Genomic DNA, 24,958 nt, shown 5'->3' with positions numbered 1-24,958 from the left:
GGGGTATGGAATGTGCTGCCTGGAGTAGTGGTGGAGGAAGATACATTGGTCAAGTTCAAGAGATTGTTAGATAAGCATACGGAGGAATTTAAAATAGAGGGATATGTGGGAGGAAGGGGTTAGATAGTCTTAGGCATGGCTTGAAGGTCGGCACAACATGGTGGGCCAAAGGGCCTGTATTGTGCTGTACTGTTCTTTGGTTCTATGGAAGGCAAAGACAAGGGGAATCTCATTGTGATCCTGGAAGGGAAAGGAAGTGGGTGACAGCAGAAGTGTGGGAAGCATGCTCTCAACTATTCTAGAGGAGAGTTCTCAGGTAAGGAAGACAACAGTCACATCAGAAGCACTGGGATTAACATCTATTAACAGATACAAAGATATAGGAACAGGATGAATGGAATAAAGTTCCTATAGGAAACAGACTGGGTGGGGATTACATACATTTTTTGAATTAAACCCTCTTGTTCTGGATTTCCCCAGCCTTGCTTTATAAGTTTGTGGTGCACAAAATTGAACACAATGTTCTAATATGGTCTGACCAAAACTGTCTAGAACTAAAACTTCAATCTCTCAGCTACCATTCCATCAGCCTCTTTGATTGCCATTTGCATCTGCTGGCTTTCCAGCTGGGACAATAATATAGTCTGAATTGTGGATAGCATCCAACGGTTGATAACTAGCAAGGGAACAATAGTTGCCGATCTCATCTAATTAAAGCTTTTAACCAATCACTTCCATTCTAGAAGATCAAATTATCCCATTTGGTTATCCATCTGTTTTAGCAGTCCAGTTGCAGTACACAAAATTCATATCTATATGTTTGTTATGTTGAAACAAGCAGTTTTATGCCCATCAATTTCTGCCCTTAAGTAAAATGTTAGACTGTTGGAAATGCTTAACTGATTTAATGAACAAATGGAAAAAAAACCACATCAGGTTTACTGCTTTTAGAAGCATCTTCAAATCAATGTTTGCATGTTTAATAATGAAAATTCTTCTACTGATGTTCACTGGGCAACATGAATGAGCATAAACATTTTTCAAATGGATAACAACAGCTACAAATCATTTTGTCAAACAAGGTTTTCCAAATACTGAGAAAAATCTGTCAGTTTCTTTGGTGTGGATTGCATGCATGGAGAAGATTTCTTTAAATAGTTTCTTTAAATAGAAGTAATATTAACTTAGCCAATTTGCGTCACTAAGTGGCCTTTTTAGTACAATCATTTTAAAAGCCCTCAAGGTTTCTTTGCTGGTAAACCACAAATAATCAAACATAAGCCATGACACCTGGAAAGAGAGGTCTGGGAGTGCCTGCTTTTGGATTGCAAGTATTAGCAGAGCAAGTCAGCAAAGGGAGAAGTATTAAAAAAAACTTGAGGAAAAATCTACTAAAGCTTTCTTTTGGGAAGCCAATTCAAATTTTGATACTGCAAAAAGGAAAAAACATCTCTCAGCCTGCCTGGCAATGTACAAAAATTGCTCCACTTTGGTCAATTCATCAGATAAAAGTTTTAACATCCAGCACTTCAAGTTTGGTTTGTCCACCACATTCAAATTAATCATATTTGTATCATGCAATGATGCAATTTGTAAACTAAGTTTGTATGAAACATCAGTAGTCACTGATGCTTCCCCAAACCAATCCTGTAATCTCGGCCCTGTGCCAAAAGTGGCTAGGGACATTAAGCGAATGAAAGCATAATTACCTCAAAGACTGTAATGCTAGCATTCATACAAACTATTTCCTGATTGAATGGCACTAACTTATCCTATGCTGTAAAACTCAAATATTTTAATGATCATTCAATAAACCAAATAATTTATTAAGTAAAGTTTCCACTGTTTTGCAATCTCCTACCTTTCATTTAAAGAAATTCAAATAACTATCATAATCAGAAACCATAACCTTGCTAAACATGAGAACTTTAAACACCATAATGCAGTATATCTTTGGATACTGTTGAGAAGGATGTTCTTTCAGAGGCAACAGTAATCAGGTCTCTGGCACTGTGACCGGCTCCGAGGGAAAGGATGCAGTCAGACAGGGGATTCTGTGGCCACAGAAGAGATGCCAGGATGGTGTGTTGCCTCCTGGGTACCAAGGACAAGGATGTCTGAGCAGCTGCAGAAAATACTCAAAGGGGAGGTCAAACAACCCGAGGTCATTACACATGTTGGTACAAATAACGTAGGTAGATTAAGGGATGAGGTCCTGCAGAATGAGTGTAGGGAGTTAGGTAAGAAGTTAAGAAGCAGGACCTCAAGGTGGCGATTTCTGGATTACTGCCAGTGCCACATTCTAGTGAGGTCAGGAATAGAAAGATAGGCCAGATGAATTTATGGTTGAGGAGCTGGTGCAGGGGGCAGGGATTCAGGTTCTTGGACCATTGGGACCTTTTCTGGGGTACAAGCAACCTGTACAAGAAGGATGGGTTGCACTTGAACCAGAGAGGCACCAATATCCTTGCAGGGAAATTTGTTAATGCCACATGGGAAAGTTTAAACTAGATTGGCAGGAGGGTGGGACTCTGAGCAGGAGCAAGTCATGGGATAAAGAAGTAACCAGTGAGAATAAGTTTAGTAAATCAGGATAGCCAGGGGCACAGTTAAGGCAGGGAAAGGAATACCAGTTAAACTATATTTATTTCAATGCACGAGGTTTAACAGGTAAGGAGAACGAACTCAAGAGTGTGGATTGGCTCTGAGGACTGAGATGCTATAGCCATAACAGAAATATGGCTGAGAGAAGGGCAGGCAGCTCGATATTCCAGGATACAAATACTACAGGCATGACAGAGGTACAGGTGAGCAAGGAGGGGGTGTTGCCTTTTTAATAAGGGAAGACATAACAGCACTAATTAGAGACAACATTCTTGAGGGGTCATCCTGTGAAGACATATGGTAGAAGGGGGGGGGGGGGTGATCACTCTAGTGGAGCCTTGGGGCCGTATTATAGAACCCCAGTAGTCAGCGGGAACTTGAGGTGGTGTGTGGAGAAATTGGTCATGGTTGTAAGAACAATAGGGTTGTATTGGTGGAAAATTTTAACTTCCCCAGAATTGACTGGACTACCCAGAGTGTTAAGGGCCTGGACGGGATGGAATTTGTGAAATGTGTCCAGGAAAGTTTCTAGAGTCAACATATAGAGGGTGCAATACTGGACCTCCTCTTAGAAAACAAGGCAAAGCAAGTAACAAGTGGCAGTCAGGGAGCACTCTAGTGACCATAATTCTATTAGTTTTAAGATAGTGATAGAAAAGGATAGGACAGGTCCACAGTTTAGGGTCTTAAACCGGAGCAGGGCTAATTCTGCAGGAATTAGGCAGGATCTCGCAGAGATTGACTGGGTAAGCCTCTTTGAAGGGAAAGGAATGAATAGCAACTGGGAGGCTTTTAAGAGTGTGATATTAAGAGTCCATGAGCAGATGTTCATGTTAGGGTGAAGGGTAAACGTGGCAAGTTTAGGGAACCTTGGCTGACGAGGGATATTGAGGCTCTGGTCGAGAAAACGAAGGAAACATTGGGTTTCGGAGGTCAGGAACAAGTGAATCCCTTGGTGACTATAAAAAAACTAAGAATACTCTTAAAAGGGAAATTGTTTAAGAAGGGTAGCAAGGACAAGCCAGGGAACTACAGGCCAATCAGCCTGACATCAGTAGTGGGGAAGATACTGGAGGGAATTCCGAGGGACAAGATCTACCAGCATTTGGATAGACAGAGTCTGATTAGGAGGAGTCGGCTGGCTTTGTGCGTGGGAAGTCGTGCTTGATAAATCTTAGAGTTTTTTTTGAAGAGGTAACCATAAAGGTAGATGAGAATAGGGCAGTGGATGTGTCTATTTGAACTTTAGCAAGGCTTTCAACAAGGTTCTGCATGGTAGATTGTTCTGGAAGGTGAGGTCCCATGGAATCCAGGGAGGGATAGTCAGGTAGATTCAAAATTGGCTCCGAGGTAGGAAGCAGAGGGTGGTGGGTGAAGGTTGTTTCTTGGAATGGACCCCAGTGACTAGTGGTGTGTTGGTGTTGGAACCCTTGTTATTCATTATTTATACAAATGATTTGGATGCGAATGCACAAGGCTTGACCAGTAAGTTTGCTGATAAGACGAAATGGTCACATAATCAGCAAACTTACTGATCAAGACTTGTGCATTCGCAGAGTTGTCAGGTGGTGTTGATAATGAAGAAGATTATCGTGAATTACAGGGGGATCTTGATCAGTTAAGGAAGTGGGCTGAGGAGTGGCAAATGGATTTCAATACAGGTAAGTGAGAGATGATGCATTTTGGAAAGCCAAACCAGCGTAGGCCTTCACTATGAATGGTCAGGCAGCAGGGAGTGTAATGGAACACAGGGACCTAGGAGTAAAGTGCATAGTTCATTGAAAGCGGTGTCACAGGTAGACAGGGTGGTGAAAAAGGCGTTTAGCATGCTGGCCTTCATCAGTCAGGGGATGGAGTATAGGAGTTGGGACATTAGGTTACAGTTATACAAATTGTTGGTGAGGCTGCACTTGGAGTACTGTGTATAGTTTTGGTCACCCTGTTATAGAAAAGATGTGGTTAAACTGGAAAGAGTGCAGAAAAGATTCACGCGGATGTTGCCAGGACTAGAGGGCCTGAGTCATAGAGGGAGGTTGGCCAGGCTAGGTCATTATTCCTTGGAATGTAGGAGAATGAGGGGCGACCTTATAGAAATGTTTAAAATTATGAGAGGCATAGATAAGGTGGATGGTAACAGTCTTTTCCCCAGGGTAGGGAGTCTAAAACTAGGGGGCATAGATTTAGGGTGAGAAGGGAAAGATTTAAAAGGGACCAGAGGGGCAACTTTTTCCATGCAGAGGGTGGCAAGTATATGGAATGAGCTGCCAGAGGAAGTGGTTGAGGCAGGTACAAATGACCTATTCATTTAAGAAGCATTTGGATAGGTACATGGAGGAGCAGGGCTTAGAGGGACATGGACCAAACATAGGAAATTGGGACTAGCTGGGTGGACACCATAGTCAGCATGGACCTGTTGGGCAAAAGGGCCTGTATCTGTGCTGTATTGCTCCATAACTCTAAGTATAGACAATGTGAATCTGTATGATTACATTTAAAATAGATTCTTCAGTAATATAATCCATGGTCAGCAGAAACCAATTTCAGCTACGATAATGTAACAACACAATTGCTAAATGGATTATAACAGTCCTTATTGAACACAAGTCATGCTATCATTACACATTCTTCAAGAATGACACCCCACTTTGGACACTTTCCCTTTTCAGTCCCTGCCCTATTCCTGCTTTGATGGATGTACTTGACCTTCTAAATTGGTCTAATAAAGCTCAACAAAGGTTTTGATATGGCACTTTACAGGCTTCTGGACTCATTCTGATAGCATAACTACAGTACCCATTTGTTCAGACAGCAACAATCGGAAACAATTTTGTTATTGCCATTTATATCTTATTTAGATTTATGTTCTATTTCCTCTTCCATTACCATTTTCTTTTATCCTGTATCATCATCTCTTTTGCCACAGAATGGATTGGATGGTACTCGATCTGCCTCTATGCACTAGCTCTGCAGCTGCACTGTCCTCTTGTGGCCACACAAATCATCAATACTCATTTCTGCGATGCTCTTGTCTAGGTAGCATATTTGAAGCTCCAGAACTATCCTGTATCAATGTTTTTGTCATTGTCTATGATAACTGGATATATTTAAAAGCAGTTGGAACTGTTTAAAACAGTGCTAAAAATATATTTGAAAAATTGAAGTTATTAAATGATTTTTTGTTTAAAACTGGCATTAAATTACTATTAATTAATTAACACAAATATACAGACAAATAAAGAAGAATGACTAAAACAAAACTTACATATTTCAAACTAAGATCAGCAATCTCAGTCAAGTGGATGGAGCCAGACAAGATATGTCAGCTATGGCTGTCATAAAACTGGCGCCAGATACAAAGAGCATCCAGATCTTCGAAAGTTACCGAGAGTGCCTCTGACTCAATGATGTGTCCATTGACAGAGAAGGAGGTCAGATATACTGGCCAACATAAACACTGCACAAGCTGGCAGTACTTTACAGAACCACTGGCAAGGTGTCAGCAAGATCTGACCAAGTCAGACTCCATTCAGGAATTTTTTTTTATTATTACAAACATTATTTTTGTTCTTTCCTCGTCTCCCTCTTTTCCCTGCCCTTGTACTGCCTGGAAGTATAATTGCATAATCCTTTTCATTTAAGCATTAAGAAATTGAAAATTACTTTTCCCTCTCAAAGTGAAACATGATTATGAACATATCCAGATGGCTTTGCGTCACTCAGAAAATTCAACTCGGCAAATCCTGCTGTGAGTCACTCTTGCAAATCAACTCTTTCCACGTCAGGGATGCACAAGACATCATCAGTCCCCATGCAACGCTCCATCCTTCTGGAGCACTGCAGGGGAACATGGTTCACAATGTCATGGGGACGTCTGTCACCGGGGACCCATAGAACAACAGTCTTCATTGTAGGGTCGATCTGGGAGGCAGCAAGGTAAGTGAAGCAGTCAGATACATCCTTGGCCCCTCCACCTCACAGTAAAAGAAACTGCTACAACATTTATAAATCTGCAGGCGTTCACCACCTCCTGCCCCCAATTCCATTACATCTCCCTAACCCTGCAATTCCATCCCACTCTATTTGTACACATCCCGATCCATCCAATTTCACTTCCAATCCCTTCCTACAAATTGGCAGCCATTTCCCCCCACCCACTCTCCTGGCAATCCTCCAGGCTCTATTCTCATGATGAATACCCAAGCCTGGCTTTGGGAAATGGACCAAGCTACATACTTTTGCCTTTGGTGTAACGGAGGTTTAATGTGATGGGCCACTATCCAAAGAGTAATAGCCTCCCATGACTGGTATGACTCCAGTGCACCTAGATGGGAGTATTACAATTTCTAGGCCTACTTAAATAAAGTCAGAGACAACATTAATCTCTAACTTTTGTTTTCAATCCCATCAAAAATTCATTGAACAGGAATATTAACACTGTTTCTCTTTACACAGATGCTGCTCAACCTGCTGAATACTTATAGCATCTTCTGTTGCATCAGATTTCCAGAATCTACAGAAGGTTGCTTCTGCATTTAATTGAGGAGTGTTGTGCAGCACGTTCCCATTTCAATTTAATGTGAAATTGCATTATAATATTTGGGCATGGAATTATGGGCAACACTGTAAACTCCAGCTCCAAGACCAAACCAGTAGATTCAAATCCAAGTAATTACTCTTCAGGACAAAGGTAAATACTCATTTAAGTTCCAAATGCTTTTGTTTCCACCAAGGGATCACATATTGGTCTCCTATCAATCCAATCCCATCTCATTATCGCCTGCCATTGGCCACCCCTACTGTTCCCTGAATCACCCAACTATTCACTTTAACAACTGACATTTATAAAACATCCCCTGACATTCCAGAGTGTTAGCAGAATTTAATGGACTTTGAGCAAAGGAGAAAAATAAGTGACAAAAGATGATGAATAAAAATGGAGAAATGTAGGAACGGAGATTTATTTGGTTAGAAATGGGAGAGAGGATGGTTGTAAAATTCAAAGAGATTAGAGAGATAAGCAAGGACATGAAATAATTTAAATAGAAGGAAGAATAATAATTTTAAATAAGGCATTGGGAGTCTAGACACAAACGCTAGTTAAAGGGTGGTGTTACTTGGTCCAGAGTACAATACAGGTGGCAAAACTTTATACCAGTTTAAGTTGACAAAGGCTGTAGAAGAGAGAGCCTTAAAAAGAACACAGAAATAGCCAATGTGAAGGTGACAAAGTCATGGATAGGCTGCAGTATCAGAGCCAAGGGGTTAGACCAGAACTGGAGTTATGTTGCAGATGCTAAAGGAGATGATTTTGGGATGGAGACAGGTTATGATCAAAAGCTCATGCCAAAAAAAATGTCAAGTCTGCTAATAACATTTTAAGCTCAAGACACTGGCCAATGAAACTGCATCAGTGCCCAAGGGTGAAATGTCTTTGGTAATAGGCTAAAGGTAATGGCTTTAGTCTTCCCAATATTTTAACAAGTGGTGGCTTATCTAAGACTGGATGAAGGTTAGGGGTTTGCAGATACAAAGGCAGTGCAGGGATTGAGAGATCAGTGAAGAGACAGAATTTGGTTTTATCACCATACACATGGTACCTGACTCCATGTCTACAAGTAATTGTCACAAATCACAAAAATATCATTTTAAACTTGGCCAGAGTCGTGTCCTGCTTAACAGAAATTCAATCATGAAATTAAATGAAAAGGTACAGATTTTTAGAAACAACTGGTTATCCAAGTAATTTGGAAAGCAATAGAGGCTTAGAAAATGGATAAGTGAAGAGACCAAGGAATGAGATTTGGAAACAAAAAAGATGATACAGGCAAAATAGAGGATGACAGAAGTTCAGGATGAGGGTGGAAAGTACCTGGTGTACGATTTGGTACTGTGTGAGAGGTAAGAGAGGCATAGATAGCTGAGAGAACCAAATGGATGGTCAGAATCTTGGTGAAAAAAAATGAGCTCCTTTTTTGTCTAAAGAAGGGTAAAAGGAGAAAGATTAAAGAGATCTGAAACAAAAACAGAAAATGCTGGAAATGCTCTGTAGGTCAGAAAGCATCAAGTAGAAACAGTTAACATTTCAGGTCTGGTTGTGTGTCAGATTTCTAGCATCTGCGCTGTTTTATTTTATTTTATTTAACATAAGAAGATGGTTGATCAAGCAACTAGGAGTTTGCTACCCAGACTGAACCTCAAGTGGTATGCAGTTTTTGCAAAGAATATTTGAAACCAGACAAATTTGTCAAGATTCCTGGAATCCAGCTGATATCTTCACTGTCCTCAAATCTAGTTCATTAATTAATGGGCAATCTATGTTCCTTTGCTTTACTTGTGCTTTGACTCAACATTTGTCCCAGCAGAGACACTATCCTGGTCTCACTTCAATTCAGTTTTTATTTTGTTGATATCCTTAACTCCCAGGTCCAGCAAGTTCAGCTATGCAAAGTTGTCGTCATCAAAGCTCATTCCCAATCTACCTGTTGCCATTCCGCATGTGGCGCAATCAATTATTTTCCCATTATTTACTATTTTCCTAAACTCTGCCATCTGATGTGAGCTGACACTATTGCTCATGACAGCTCTTGCAACTCAAGGGAAATGAAGTTGCATGTAATTTTCCTGCAGAGTAGTGAAGGCACAATGATTCTAAAGCAAATGCAAATAAGAATCAAGACAACAGTGATTCTTATTAACCAAAGTTAAAATCACACTGTTTCAAGAATTGCTTATTCAGGTAGAAATTTACAAAATAAAAAGAAATATGGAACCATGAGAAAAGCTATCTGTAACTTGAAACTCGATAGAGAAGGGCTGACTATAAAAATAAGGAACTAATACCCTTTTGAGCAAGGACCACAACAAAATCACGTCAACATTCAAATAGTTGCCTTCACTGTTCTCACTAGAAGCAATGCTAAGCGTTTTCCATTGTTCCCTATCAATTTTGCAGCCACACCCCAAGCATAAAATGAAAAACTGCTACCTTCTCCCACCTGCAGTGAAATTCCACACCCAGCAGAAACGCCACCTGCTGAGCAGCCCCTGCATATTTCCATTTGCTTTCCTCTCCCTCCTCCTCACTCTGGTTTCCTACCTTCACCTTTCTCCCTCATGCATCTTTTCACCCCACGTGGCTCCCTCTCTTTCAGCAGATCCCATTGCTCCCCCATTCTCCAACCTTGCAAGGCATGGGCACCGTCTTACTTGCAAGATCATACATTACAAGACTAGTGATATTGTTATAAATTTGTCAGCTGATATCCCCACCATAGGCCTACCAAATAACTCCTTCAAGAATTCAGATGATCAAGACTCTGTCACCCACTGACATGCAGGGTCACTAAAGAACACTAGCATAAATAAAGAAATGAAGGATTATTAAAAATTATGGAACCATACTCCAGAATGAGAAACTTCTGAAGTCTTCAGAAGGAAACTGCAGGAGAAAAAAAAAGTAAGGTAAGAATGTGATAATGGAAGAGAAAATAAATGAATTTATACCTCATCTTCCTTCCACTCGGCGAAGTCAATTTTAAAAGAAGGAAGAGAGAAGTGCTGACTCACTCCTCTCTTGTAATGGACAGTCTCAGAGTGCATGGATGGGTGCTTCGACGTATACCTGAAACAAAAAGAAACAAGACATGTAAAAATGCATTCTCCTATCCAATAAAACTAAGATTCTAATATTCAGTGTTATCAGTAAGTAACTTTACCCAAACCTACACATTAACAGTATAAGAAATGTTAGCATTTGCAATGTTCCAGAGTGATATACAGACAAATTTTAAAAAGATAACGATCAGTTCAATGAAGGTTCCTTCTTATCTATTTTCTTTCTTAACAGAAAAGAGAATGTCACAAAATTAGTGGTTGCAGAACACTTAAGAAAAAAATCAAGACTGTAATAATTTCATTTCAAAATTTTGTAAGATTTTGAAATGAAACAGAAAAAAAGGAATGGACTGATTTAGGACCATGACCACTGTATTGGGAGCTAATACAAGTCATTCAAGCACAGAGCTGACAGGGACTTGCTACGATTTGGGTCATAGGCTGTAGACTGTGGACGAATGGAAAGTATATGGAGGGTGGAAAATAGGAAGCAGCTTAGAAAAACATCTGGATACTCAAGTCCACAGATAGTAAAGGTTTACACGAAAGTTTCAGTGGCAGAAGAACTGAGGAACCACATAACTGGACAATGTCACAGAGGTGGAATTAGGCATATTTGGTGTTAGAGCAGGTGGGGAGGGGATAAATGGGCAGATGGAACCAGACGGGGGGAGGGAGAAGGGAAAGGTGGACAAGGGGAGAAGAAAACTGGGTGGATACGTGTGTGTGGGAGGAATACACTGGGCATGTGGGTTACCCGAAGAAAAATGTGGGTTTGAGAGGGGTAGGAGTATGAGGGCAGAATGGAATACATGGAGGTGATCAGGACTGGTATTACTATGATTCATACTCTAGTGGAGAGCCACATGGCACAAAGACACTAAGGGATGTCCATGAATACAAGTAGAGGTTTTGTGATGGAGGAAGAGGTTAAGAGAGGATAGGGAGCAGCAACTTCAAAGAGCTAATGTGAGAGGGAAAATTAAATTAATTAAGGGGAGTCATTTGGTGCAGAAGCTCAAGAAAGAAAGCACAGAAAGCATCTTGACAAGAAGCTTGGCTGAGTGGCCAATAGAGAACATGGATATTAAATGAGATGTGATGGTAAAGAAACAAGGAGGTCCCAGAAGAGGGACAGACTTCAGTGTGATATAGTGATAACAAGTACATCATTAGCATGATAGCCTTGGAGAAGCATGTGGTGAAAGTTATAACCAGGCATCTATTACAGAGACAGCAACACTCATCAGCCAAGTTTCTATCAAGGCCAATGCTTATGCAATCACCTATACTGAGCTTAAAGATGGAAAAAGCCCCGTTAGCAAATGAGTAGATATTCTGGAGGTAGGGAGATTTGGAGAGGGGTAGTGCGCTGATCCACTGGCAGCTTCTACTGGATCAGTGCCGAGAAGGGTGATTGGGATGTGGAAGCAGTTGAAAGAATTTGCTCCGTACTAATGCACAAGTTGAAATTAGAGTTGCAAGGAGTAGTTTGGGTTGCTGCGAGTAAGGAGGCCAAAATGAACCCTTCAAAAGGATGCTACGAGAGAGAGTCATTTGGTGCAGAAGCTCAAGAAAGAAAGGCGTGAAAGCATCTTGACAAGTAGTTTGGGTTGCTGCTAGTAAGGAGGGAAAATGTACTGTTTAAAGGGTGCTACGAGAGAGGCCGAGACCATTCCTAGCGGTGAAATATGTTATGAAAGCAGAGACTTCAGACAACAGTATGTGTGATAACTTGAGATGGAAAATTAAACCCATTTAGTGTAGAGGCCTGAGTGCTAATGGGTACAATGCTAAAGAATGCTAAAGGGTTAGATGTAAAGATTTGAAAGGGCATCGTATCTGTGTGGAGAGAAGTGAAACAAAGTACACAAGAAAGTGGAGCTGAGGAAAGCTACAAGAAATGGGGTGGGATGGGGGGGGGGGGGGGTTGTGAACAAAAGAAAAGAGGAAACTTTAAATCCAGAACAGCAAACAATACATGAAGAAAGCTGTCATTGTGTTTACCTTAACCCCATCTGAGAACTACCCCAGGTTTAGCACTCCAATCAAAGGCAACTTCAGCAGGTCACATTACAGTGAAAGGCAAGCAGCATGCAACCATGTTTTTGATGGAGAGCAGTAGTAGATCTGACCAATTTAAATGTGAGATTGAGCATTTTCAGCAATGCCTCCGATATCTAAATACTGTTCACAAATGCTAGGTCAAAACTTAGCTGCTGTTCCAAGCCAGGCTTTTAACCCAAATAGAAGAGGAAGACTGCAAAGTTCTGAACTGAATGATGACTGCAACAATTGGCAACAGTGAAGAACAATAATTGAAAAAATAGTTCAAGAACTAAAGTTAAAATGTTTGTCCCAAAATGCATTCAGATTGCAGCTTTGACCACTGTAATCCTGATACTTTCAGCTAATACAGCAGAGGCTGAAAGCAAAACTCTTCAGATCATGCAGTTGAATAACTCTTTCAATAAGCCAGCAGAGACATGCTTAACCAAAAGGCCTCCTTTCCTGTGAAGTGTCATTCTACGATACCTCCCCTCCAGCTATTTATCAGTAAACGATGAGAACATGCACAAACTGGACTTTCACAGCTGTTCAAATGAAAAATCAATAGGTGCAAGGCAGAGTTTGGATTAAAATGTGTTCTTAAGCAGCACTAAATATTGATTACGATCCATATTAATGAATTAGATTAAGGAACTGAATGTACTGTAGCCATATTTACTGATGATACAAAGACAGTAGTTGAGCACACTTTTAAAAGTCAGCTGAGCAGAACTCAGGATCAGCATGTTCTGGTAAGGAGCATGAACAAGGAAGGCAAGGGAACCTTGGATGAGCCAGGAGGTCCTAAATTTAGTCAGGAAGGAAAAGGAAGCATATGTAAGGTTTAGAAAACTAAAATCAGACTGCCCTTGTAGAACATAAAGAAAGCAGGAAAGTGCTTAAGCAGGCAATTAGGAGTGCTTAAGCAGGCAATTTAGGCAAGTGGTCATGAAACATCCTTGGTGAGCAGGATCAGGAAGAATCCCAAGGCTTTTTATACCTATATTAAGATAAAGAGGATGACTAAGGAGAGGATAGGTCCACTCAAGGATAGAGGAGGGAATTTGTGCTTGGAATCAGAGCAAGTGGCTGAGGTACTAAATGAGTGCTTTGCGTCGGTATTTACCGAGGAGAAGGATTTGGAGGACAGTGAAAGCAGAGTGAGGCATGCTAATGTGCTGGAACATTTTGAGATTAAGGAGGAGGTAGTGCTGGGTCTTCTGAAAAGCATTAAGGTGGATGAGTCCCTAAAGCCTGATGGCACATATCCCAGAATATTGAAAGAAGCAAGTGAGGGGATTGCTAGGGCTTTGACAAAGATCTTTGTGTCCTCACTGGCAACGGGAGGTCCCAGACAACTGGAGAGTAGCAAATGTTGTGCCTTTATCAAGAAAGGAAATAGGGATAATCCAGGTAATTAGCGACCAATGAGCCTCACATCAGTGGTAGGGAAACCATTGGAAAGGATACTGAGGGATAAGATTTAAGTGCATTTGGAAAGGCATGGTCTGCTTAGGGACAGTCAGCATGGTTTTGTGTGGGGTAGGTTATGCCTTACAAACTTGAGGTTTTTTTTTTGAGGAGGTGACAAAGGAGCATGATGAGGGTAAGGCAGTGAACGTTATCCACATGGACATTAGTAAGGCATTTGATAAGGTCCCTCATAGTAGGTTGATTCAGAAGATAAAGATGTACGGGATCCAGGATGAATTGCAAGTTTGGATTCAGAACTAGCTTGACCATAGAAGACACAGAGTAGGGGTGGAAGGCTGTTATTCTGGCTGGAGGTCTGTGACCAGCGGTTCTACAAGGATCGATGCTGGGACCTCTGTTGTTTGTGATATATATCAATGATTTGGATGAAAATGTAGATGAGTGGATTGGTAAGTTGCGGATGACACCAAGATTGGTGGAGTTGTGAACAGTGTTAAGGACTATCAAAGAATACAGCAGGATATAGATCAGTTACAGATATGGGCAGAGAACTGGCAGATGCAGTTTAATCTGGGCAAGTGTGAGGTCTTGCACTTTGGGGGGTCAAATGAAAGGAGAAAGAATATAGTTAATGGTAGACCCCTTAATAGCATTGAGATACAGAGGAATCTTGAGGTCCAGGTCCATAGTTCACTGAAAGTGGCTACACGTGGATAAGGTGGTAAAGAAGGCATATGGCATGCTTGCCTTCATTGGCAGGGGTGTTGAGTATAAGAGTAAGGAGGTCATGCCGTAGCTATATAAAACCTTAGTCAAACCACACTTGGATTATTGCATGCAGTTCTGGTCGCCCCATTATACAAAGGATGTGGAGACTGTGGAGAGGGTGCAGAAGAGGTTTACTAGGATGCTGCCTGGATTAGAGGGTATGAGCTACAAGGAGAGGGTGGAAAAACTTGTGTTGTTTTCTCTGGAGCATTGGAAGCTGAGGGGAGACCCGATAGAGGTTTCCAAAATTATGAGACACACAGATAGGGTAGACAGTCAGAATCCTTTCCCCTGGGTAGAAATGTCAAACACCAGAGGACATGCTTTTAAGGTCAGAGGGGGGATGTTTAGAGGCAACATGAAGGGCAAGTTCTTTTTTAAATCCAAAGTGTGGTAGGTGCCTGGAATAGGTTACCAGGGATAGTAGTGAAAGCAGGCAGTTTGGAGGAGTTTAAGAGGCTTTTAGATGGACACATGAATATGAAGGGAATGGAGGGACATGGCTAATACACAGGAGGAGGACATTTAGTATAAATTGGCCTCAAGATCAGCACAATGTCATGGGCCAAATGGCCTGTCCAATGCTGTACTGTTCTATGTTCTATAGGTGGACTAGCAAATTGTGAGGAGGCCACTAAGGGCCTGATGAGAATTGAGACAGGTTAGGTGAGTGGGCAAGAAGTTGGCATATGGAGTATACTGTGGGAAAATGCAAGGTTATCCACTTTGAAAAAACAATGAAAAAAAAATTATTTGAATGCATTGGGACTACAATACATTCCAATACAAATAGATCTAGAGGTCCTAATGCACGAAGCCCGTAGGATTGGCTTGCGAGTGCACCGAGCAATTAGGGAAACTAGTTTGTTGGAAAGGGGATGGAGTATAAAAATAGGAAAGCTTTGATGCAACTTTACAGGGTACTATTGAAAGCATACATAAAGAACTGCATACAGATTTTGGTTTCCATATTTAAAGAAGAATATACTTGAATTGGAGACTGTATACAGAAGGTTCACCAGGATTGATTTCTGGTGGAAGAGGTTGATATATGAAGAAAGGTTAGGATTCAGAAGAATGAGATAATTTATTGAAACATACAAAATTCTGAGAGAAATCGACAATGTGGATGCTGAGAGGATATTTCCCTCTGTGAGTGTATCTTGAAATAAATTGGTTTATTATTGTCACATTTATCAAGGTACAGTGAAAAACTTGTCTTGCATACTGTCCATACAGATCATTTCATTACAACAGTGCATTGAGGTAATACAAGGTAAAACAATAACAGAATGCAGAATAAAGTGTTACAGATACGGAGAAAGTGCAGAGCAGGTAGACAATAAGGTGCAAGGCCATAACGAGGTAGATTGTAAAGTCAAGTTCCATCTTACCATACTAGGGAACCATTCAATAGTCTTATAACAGCAGGATTAGAAGCTATCCATGAGCCTGGTGGTACGTGCTTTCAGGCTTTTCTATCTTCTGCCCAATGGGAGAGGGGAGAAGAGAGAACGTCCAGAGTGGATAGGGTCTTTAATTATTCTGGCTGCTTTACCGAGGCAGTGAGAAGTATAGAGAGTCCATGGAGGGGAGGCTGGTTTCCATGATGTGCTGAGTTGTGTCCACAACTCTCTGTAGTTTCTTATGGTCACGGGCAGACCAGTTGCCATACCGAGCTGTGATGCATCCAGATAGGATGCTTTCTGTGGTGCATCAATAGAAATCGGTGAGGGTGAAAGGGGACACGGCAAATTTTTTTTAGCCTCCTGAGGAAGTAGAGGTGCTGGTGAACTTTCTTGACCGTAGCGTCTCAGTGGTTGGACCAGGACAGGCTATTGGTGATGTTCACTCCTATGATTTTGAAGGTCTTAACCCTCTAGACCTCAGCACTGCTGATATACACAGGAGCATGTGCACCACCCCCCTTCCTGAAGTCAACAACCAGCTCTTTTGTTTTGCTAACATTAGGAGAAAGGTTGTTATCATGACACCATGTCACCAGGCTCTCTCTCCTTCCTATACTCCAACTCATCATTATTTGAGATATGGCCCACTGCAGTGATATCATCTGCAAACTTGTAGATGGAGTTAGGGCAGAATCTGACCATACAGTCGTGAGTGTATAGGGCACAGCTTCAAAATTAGGCATTTCCCATTTAAGGAGGAGGCGAGGAGGAGTTTCTTCTCTCACAAGGTCGCGAATCTTTAAATTTCTCTCCCCCAGAGAACTGTGGAGGCAATGTCATTGAATTTATAGGGTGGAGATTGATAGGTATTTAAGCTACAGGCTTGTCAAGGGGCATGGGAGAGAGTGGGAAAATGTTGTTGAAGCCCAGATTAGATTAGCCATTGAATTGCACAGCAGGGTTGAGCAACCTATTGGTCTATTCCTGCTCTTGTTTCTTTTGTTCTTGCACTCCTGGCACTATAACAACCAACACCCACCCACTCACCCCACTGCCTTTTAACACCATGCAGACTCTGAATTGAATGTTGACTCAGTTAACAAGAGTACAAAAAGAGATAAAGGGTGGGTTAAATCAAGGAAATCTTATTAAAATATGAACAATGTTTTCTAATAAGATATGCTTCAAAGTTAACAGATTGCCAACAATAGGATATCCTGCAATGTTTGCTTTCCATTATCATAATTAGAACATACTATTTCTAATCTCAATTCATGTAGGTTTCAAGAATTACAGTTGTTTATTAAAAAATCAGCATGGCAAATTATGCCAAGCAGTTTTCAGTTTCTTTTTTCATTAAGCTAAATTAAAGCCAAACTTCAGTAATACCTTTGTTTAAATTCATCTTGTCTCAAAATCCACTTCATCTCGTGCCAGCAAAATGACTGCCTGTCAAAACGCATTTGAACAGGAGCAAAGATATCTCTATCCTATCCAGCAGGGAACACGAGGACAGGTCTTCCACTGCCCTGAAATCATTGGTGCCTACAATATGGACTACTATGATGGTCCACAGCACAGTCTTCTGTTGGGAAGCTAGCTCACAGCTCATTGCAAGCCCCCACCTCAGCACAACCAACTGGCTGAGCAGACAAAATGGCTTTGATGAACTCACTAGTCAAAGCTATCACACGTGCTACAAATACTTTTGGTATTCATTACTGGTCAAAATCACTTGGGGCCCCACTATAATTACATTAAAATATTACAATTATTTTCAATTTTAACGCTGAGTACTTACACCATTTTCTGTTTTTGTTTTGGACTTCTGGAGTTTTTTTGCTTCATATTCTGAGAGAAAGCATTTCAGACAAATGCTGAATGTCTCCCCTCGTGAAGGGATCAAGAACTAGAGGGCATACTATCAAAGTAAATGGTTATCTGTTTTGGAAGGAGATGAGGAAGAATTTCTTTTGAAGGTCATGAATCTTTAGAATTCTGCTCCCTTGAAAGCTGTTGAGTCACTGAAAATATTCAAAGCTGAGATTCAGATTTCTGGACAATAGGGGAGTTGAATGTTTTTGGGAACGGGCAGGAAAAGGGTTGACGCCAAGAGCAGATCAGCCTTAATCTAATGGAATGGCAAAGGCGGCTTGAGGACCGTGGGGTATTCTCTTTCTATTTCTTATGTAGCAAATTCTGTGTTAGGAGTGGATGGGATCTTGCAGGCATGGGCAAAATATTTCAAATGTGAAAAGATTTAGTGGCAGAACAAAGTCATGGAAAGCAATTTTCATCTTTGAGGCAGTCAGGAAATCAAATGTGAATGAAGATTCAACTACTCCAACCCTTTAGCCCGGTTTATTATCAGTGCTCTGAAGAATTATACATTAATGTTGAAGTACTTAAAGAATTGTTATGTTTGCTGCCACAGCTTTATCAGGGATTTCTTTGAACCCCTTACCATCTTTTCTTGATGTTAAAATATAAACATCCCTGGACAAACCGTCCCCTTCCTCTGTAGCACCTATTGAAACAAACTTTACCTTGACTTCAACCAACTTGGCTTTAAGTTCTGGAACATTCTTCCAATGTCTCTGGCTCTCCAATTTTCTCCTCCTCTACAAGTTGCCTTTAAATTATCTTTCTAACCACATTTTTAGTCCTATCCCCACAGATCCTTGTCTATAGGGTCAAATTTTTGGGGGGATATTTTACCTTATTAAGGGTGCAAGGTAATCTCAACTTGTTGCACACTAGCTCCTTGTCCAAGACCAGAGCAATTCATGATTCTCATCCTCATATTTGAAGCCCTTCATGACCTCACCCCTCACAGTCATTTAACCATCTCCACCAGCCCTATCAGGCTCACCCTCCCAAATTCTCTTTCTTCTGTACTGGTCGAACAGGCACCACTTCTTTACCACATCACTGGTGATCTCTTTTTAGTTATTTTACCACAAACTTTACAACTTGCACCTTTAACCCTGCCTCCTCTCCACCTTCCTCTTGAAGACCACGTAATTAGACAAACAGCAGCTGAACAAGTCACAACAATTACAACTCTGAAGACACCTAGGTCACGTTCTGTTCCCAAACTACCCATGTTCTGGCCATTCAGGTAACGGAAATTCACCCTTGCAGAATTCACACATCACTATCCAAAAATTTGAGATACAGAACAAAAATTCTCTTATGGAACTTATATGGAAAAAAATAAACACAAAATGTATATGAAGGACTAAACTAGTTTACCAAGAACAATAATCGCAGTCTGCCAGTTCACAGTGGGAGGTCACTTAAGGGATTTTCTATTGATATTTGTATAAGATACTTTATCAAACAGCACAACACCCATTTCTAATAAATTAAAACAACAACCTTTTCTTCCTACAATGCAATCAGAACTCTTGCCTATAGACCTCATACTCAATGGGGCATTGAGAGAAAATCTTCGCCCAGGAATGCATCTCCACTGGGGGAAAAAAACAGATTGTGTTACAGATTGTGATACAAATGGTTTTCTTGGAAGGCAACCCATCCATAACATGGGGTACGCCATAATATGATGTATAAAACTGTTAAGGACTCTGCTTGCTTAATTTAATGTAAAGTATTGAATATAAAAGGATAAAGATGTGTTACATATTGCACATCTTCAAATCATTTGAGATGTTAAAATTAGCAATACTGTAAAATTAAATGTTTGATTGATAAACAAAATCAGAGGTAGTTATTAACTTACACTGCCATACCACTTTGGAACTCCTCCGTTGCCTGGCAGTAGATTGTTATGGCCACACGTGCATCAGCATCAAAGGTAAATTCCACACTGTATAGCACTTTTGGCTTAGAATTTTCTTCAGGAGGACCATCAGCTTCATCTTTGTATCTGTGAGTAAATAAGTATATACTTTTATTCATACACAGGTGCGGTAAGATGAAAAACAATCAATGATTTCCCTGTTGCAACAGCTACCAATGGCTGGATATAACTAAAGGGTTAAAAGAAGCATCTTCCTCAAGATCCCAGGGCTTTGTTTGAGTTCGTCACAAGCCTTTCTCGGCTACACACTCACGGAGCCACCTGCCCTCAAGAAGATCAGAATTTTTACCTGTTCATTAACAGATGATTCTCGAAAACAACGGGAAGGTTTAGCAAAGGCGTGGAATCCTTTGTTATGCTTGGACCAAACAGGACACTAAGCCCTCCTTGACTATAAAGATGCGCCCCGCAGGAGAGTCCGTCGGAGCTTTTCCATGGGTTGGTTCGCGGCCAAAGTCTGACGACTGTCAAGCCCCTTGACATCTTGTTTAAGTACCTCGGGGTTCCCCTTCATCGACTGAGTGGCAGAGAATGCAACATTGCTAAGTACTGGATGCCGATAAGCATCACTGAGAACTGCATGCAAACATGAGCTCAATTTTGCCAGGGAAGTGTTAAATGAGAGTTTGGGATTTTGGTCTTGTTTCTTTTAATTTGGGTTACATTAGATTTGTGGTTAGAGCTGTAGTTTCCTTTGTGTTTAGTTGTTTTTAGTTGTGTTAAATAAAGTTACTCAAACTTTTCGTGAAATTGTGGTGTCTTTCATTACTGATTCTGTCGTTCGAAAGGAATCCAAAAGAACCAGAGTCCTGTTTTAATACAACAGGATGTGGGCATTTAACGTCTATAGCTTGAGAAGATGGAGGTGAGAGAACAATCATTATCCATGCTGCAGCCTTGTGGTGAAGGTACTACTGCAGCAAATTTGAAAAGAGTTCCAGGATTTTGACCAATGGACAACTAAGGAATTGGATGACTCCCCCTCCCCCCCAAAACGTCAGAATGATAATGCAGCCCGGAAGGAAATATACTCATGCACTCACTGTATTTGTTCTTTAAACTTGGAAGGTGCCACTAAATTTTGAAATACATTCTTTCCATCCAAGTCTAAGTCTTTGACTTTTGCTGTCAAAGCAGCTTTGGCAATGGAAAACAGGCACAGGAGTAATTTACTCGGTCCCCTGCGCACATACCACCATTCAATAAGATTAAAGCTGATCAATGGCTTCATCATATATACCCACCCTTTTGTAATATCCCTATATCTATTTTACCAAGGAAGATCATGCTGCTGGAGTATCAAAGGAAGATGCAGCCGAGATACAGGATGGATAAAAAAAGATACAACAAAGGTACTATAAAAGCTTGCTACACTTGGCAGATAAAATACCCAGTCCAGATGGGATGCATCCTACACTGCTGAGGGAAGGAAGGATGCAAAATGCAGAAGTAATGCACAGTATCTTCCAGGAATGAAAATGTTACACGAATGTTCAAACATTGTGCAAGAAAAAAAACAGCAACCATACACCAGTAAGTTTAACCTTGGTGGTGCAGAAGCTCTGAAACAATAATCAAGGGCAGATTTACCAGATAAGATATGATACTAGAACTTGTGGATTAATTAAGGAAAGTCTGCATGGATTTGATGAAGGCAAATTGTACTTCATGAATTGCATTTAATAATTTGATGGTATTTTGATGAGGTAAAAGTGGGTTCAATGAATGAAATGTAGCTGGTATGTACAGTATGTGCACATTTAAAAGACCTTCGGTGAAGTATCACATAATAGGTTTGTTACCAAGACTGAAACCAATGGAATTATAAGCAAAAGCAGCAACATAGATAGAAAACCGGATAAGTGTCAAGAAACAGAGTGTTAACAAATGGCTCTTTTTTTGGAATGGTGTTTCCCAGGGGTTGATACTAGGACACTGCTTTTCTTAATATATATTAATGGCTTGGGTTCGAGTGCACAGAACATAATTTCCGAAGTAACAGTAACGACAAAACTTAACAGCATGGAAAATTTTCAGGATAGTGGTAGCCCAAGCAGATATGGACAGACACGTGATAAATTAAATTTAAAACAGGAAGATGTGAGGTAGGAAGAATAAAGAGAGACGATATAAACCAAAGGGTGTAATTCTAAGAAGGGATACAGAAACAATGAGATCTGGAGGTATATATGTGCACAGATTATTGAAAGTGGTAGGGTACATTGAAGCATTAGTCAAAGCAGTATACAGTATTGTGGACTTTATAAATAAACATCCAAGCAGAACAATCTGATCAATCCCATTCCCTCTCTTCATGTTTTCCTGCACCCTTGCAACTTATGTTCTCAGACATGTCCATCAATTCCCCTTTGAATCTTTTTGCCATCAACTGACTAATTTATAGTAGCCAGTTAAGCTGCCAGTTTGCCTCTGGGATGAGGAAACTGGCGCACGCAGAGAAAACCCCACCATGCAATCATGGAGAGGACATGCAAACTGCATTCAGACAGTACCTGAGGTTGGGATCACACTTGGAAGCCTGGAGCTGTGAGGCAGCGGCACTAACTGCTGCATCTCCAGTTTGTCAGGTTGCTATGACTGGTTTCTTAATAAATTTGATTTCAAAATAAAACTCAATCTCAAATTCAAAATTAATTGAGCTATTTGCAAAAGACAGACTAACATCAGCCTTTTATCGCTCCTGGCTCTAGCTTATTTGGGTATATCCCTTCATTGGATACACCCTAGCTAACAGAAATATTTGTTTTTAACCCTATTAGTTCCTCTCAATAACTTGAAAATTTTTATCAGCTCACCATTAACCTGCTACATTCCAGGGAATAAAATCCTAATTTGGTTTAACTTCTACCTGTATTTCAAACTTTGAAATCTCAGTGTCACTGGTAAACCTATCATGTAGTGTGCAGAACAATTCACAACACTCCAGCTTTGTCTAATCCAGGCCTTATATAGCAGTGGGCTAGTTTCTAAACCCTTCTTCTAAAGATTAAAGGAGACTAGGATCCCTGTAACTTTATTGATTATTTTCTATATGTGACCAACTGTATGAGTCCACAATACTGTATACTGCTTTGACTAATGCTTCAATGTACCAGTTTCTTCTATGAACCTTGAATGCTTCCAGAGTTCAACATTCTGTATTTTTAGGGACCAAAAGTGAATGACTTCACCTTTAACAACATTAAAATCCGTTTACAAGTTTTTCCTCATTTGTCTAATGGGGCAGATCTTCTTCCCAGACATCAACATATCTGGCAGAACTTACCCGTCTTTCATTTCATGAATCTTCAAGACCAGAACTGGCATGGGCTTCAACCAGCAGAGGCATCTTCCACTCTGCTACCTGTGCTGCATTGGTGGATTATTCTTGGAGTCCAAGAGAGCAGCACGAATTTCTACACACTTCCAAGCTGTCAAGCTGGAAAATCTGGCTGATACCAGGACAGGTGCCCCATTAAAATCAACAGGAAGAATCAGCTGGCAAAATAAATTTAAATCGAAAGTTCTATTTAACTTAGTCTAAATGTTTTTAAGATCATTTTTGAGAACACTCTCTAGTGCATTAACTTCTTTTTAATAGTAATTATTTTTGTTCTCAGATATTTCAAATCGTTGTGAACATCAAAGACATTCACACATTTGGAGCTTTGACAACCAGTAAGCCTGAAGGCAGAAAGTCACTGGTTGTCAAAGGCTTTCCAAGAAAGCAACCGCTGTTTATGCTATCATCACTCCTTTGCTGCACGATGCGAGGCTAAAACACTGGAAGCTAGGCTCTGGTGGAAGATTGCACCCGAGGCTCTGCAAGAAACAGCAAGACCCAATGGTGGGCAACCAATCTCTCTTGTAATTTAACACTTCAATCACCATTTAAAATGATTTCCTTTCATTTGCATACTTATTCATTTAATATTCATTTCATTTCTTCTGCATGCAAGTACATTTTTACAACTCAATTTAACTCTGGTAAGTACACAAAGTACTGAGGAACCACCTAAATATCCAAACCCCAGGAAGTTACAAAAGCTCCACAGAAATTCTAGAAGCCGGGGGGTGGGGAAGGGGAAGGAGAAAGAGGGGAGGGCTTACCAGGCAATTCATTTTCAGCTGTCTTGTGGGTGGGGTGGGGCTCATTTTGGCCTACGCATGCAACAGCATTATCCCCCACAAGCCCCTGCCACAATGCAGGGTTTCATCATTTAGGACTGGGATGGCATTTCGCAAGGAAACATCAGGGAATCCACAAAAAATGTTGGGACTTTTTCTGTACATCAGTGGTAAACATGGGCTGCTTGATGACAGCAGCATATTCTGGCCCACTGGATAGAGAGGAGGTACAAGAAAAGATACAAGACTGAAAGTTTTTATTTATCAATCTTTTGATACTGGTATAATCAGCTTAGGAGTAATCACCAATATATCCAAACATGCAGCAAAGCAGTGTGATTATCATGGAGGATTTTAATTTGCAGACTGATTGTCTGAACCAGAACAGCCATTGCCATATCTGTTGTTACTGTTAGTGGATTAGGAGAAAGCCAAGAGAGTTGCAACCCAAAATTAAATAAGGCAAACTTCAAAAAGAATGAGAAATGAACTACCAGAAGCAAACTAGGCTGTGCTGTCGATAAATAAACTTACAGATTAGCAGTACAAAATGTTCAAAAAGTAATCTGTAGGACACAAAACCTAAACAACACAGGCTCCACTTCAGCAACAAACAACCACAGTCAATAAATAAGGCAAGACACAATATGAAGTTAAAAAGGAAAGGCTTACATAAAACCAAAAAAAAACTTAATCGAGCAAGAGTGGAAAGCAAAATTAAAGGGCAAAAGAGATATGAAGAAAATATACAAAATGGGATGCATGGAGAAGACTGCACAAGGATTTCAAAGCTAACCTTTTTTTTAAATATAGATGTAATGAAGAAAAGAGTAGCAGAGAGAAGTACAAACTTATTTAAGTTGGACGAAGGCTAGGCCCAAGGGATAAAAAGGGAAAGAGCATATATTAAATAAGTACTAAAAACGTTTTTAGCAATGCAAAAAGCGGGAACACACCAGAGGCACAAGAGATTCTGAAAGTAAATCAGTGGGCAGAACTTAATTAAAAAATGCTAATGCAAACAAAATAGATAGCATAAACAAATCTCTTGGAGCTGACTTGCAAAGCATAGATGATGAATTTACAAATGTGCTAGCTGTTTCCAAAGTTCTTTGGATTTGGGCAT

At 40.5% G+C, this 24,958-nt stretch overlaps 1 protein-coding gene across 4 annotated transcripts in view; it reads right to left on the bottom strand.

Moving 5' to 3' along the window:
* Nucleotides 1–24,958, bottom strand: part of LOC127573328 (E3 ubiquitin-protein ligase MGRN1-like) — a 112,465-nt gene that overhangs the window by 59,337 nt on the left and 28,170 nt on the right. For all 4 annotated transcript variants that reach the window (XM_052021406.1, XM_052021408.1, XM_052021409.1 and 1 more), the window contains exons 4-5: nt 19,624–19,770; nt 10,108–10,225 (exon numbers count right to left, since the gene is read on the bottom strand). In XM_052021406.1, the coding sequence (XP_051877366.1) occupies nt 10,108–10,225; nt 19,624–19,770 (265 nt within the window). The remainder of the gene's footprint in view (nt 1–10,107; nt 10,226–19,623; nt 19,771–24,958) is intronic.

Source organism: Pristis pectinata, chromosome 8 (genome assembly GCF_009764475.1).
Source record: "Pristis pectinata isolate sPriPec2 chromosome 8, sPriPec2.1.pri, whole genome shotgun sequence".
Classification (NCBI taxonomy): Eukaryota; Metazoa; Chordata; class Chondrichthyes; order Rhinopristiformes; family Pristidae; genus Pristis; species Pristis pectinata.
The sequence above is the reverse complement of the archived record's forward strand: the minus strand, read 5'-3'. Positions and strand labels throughout refer to the sequence as shown.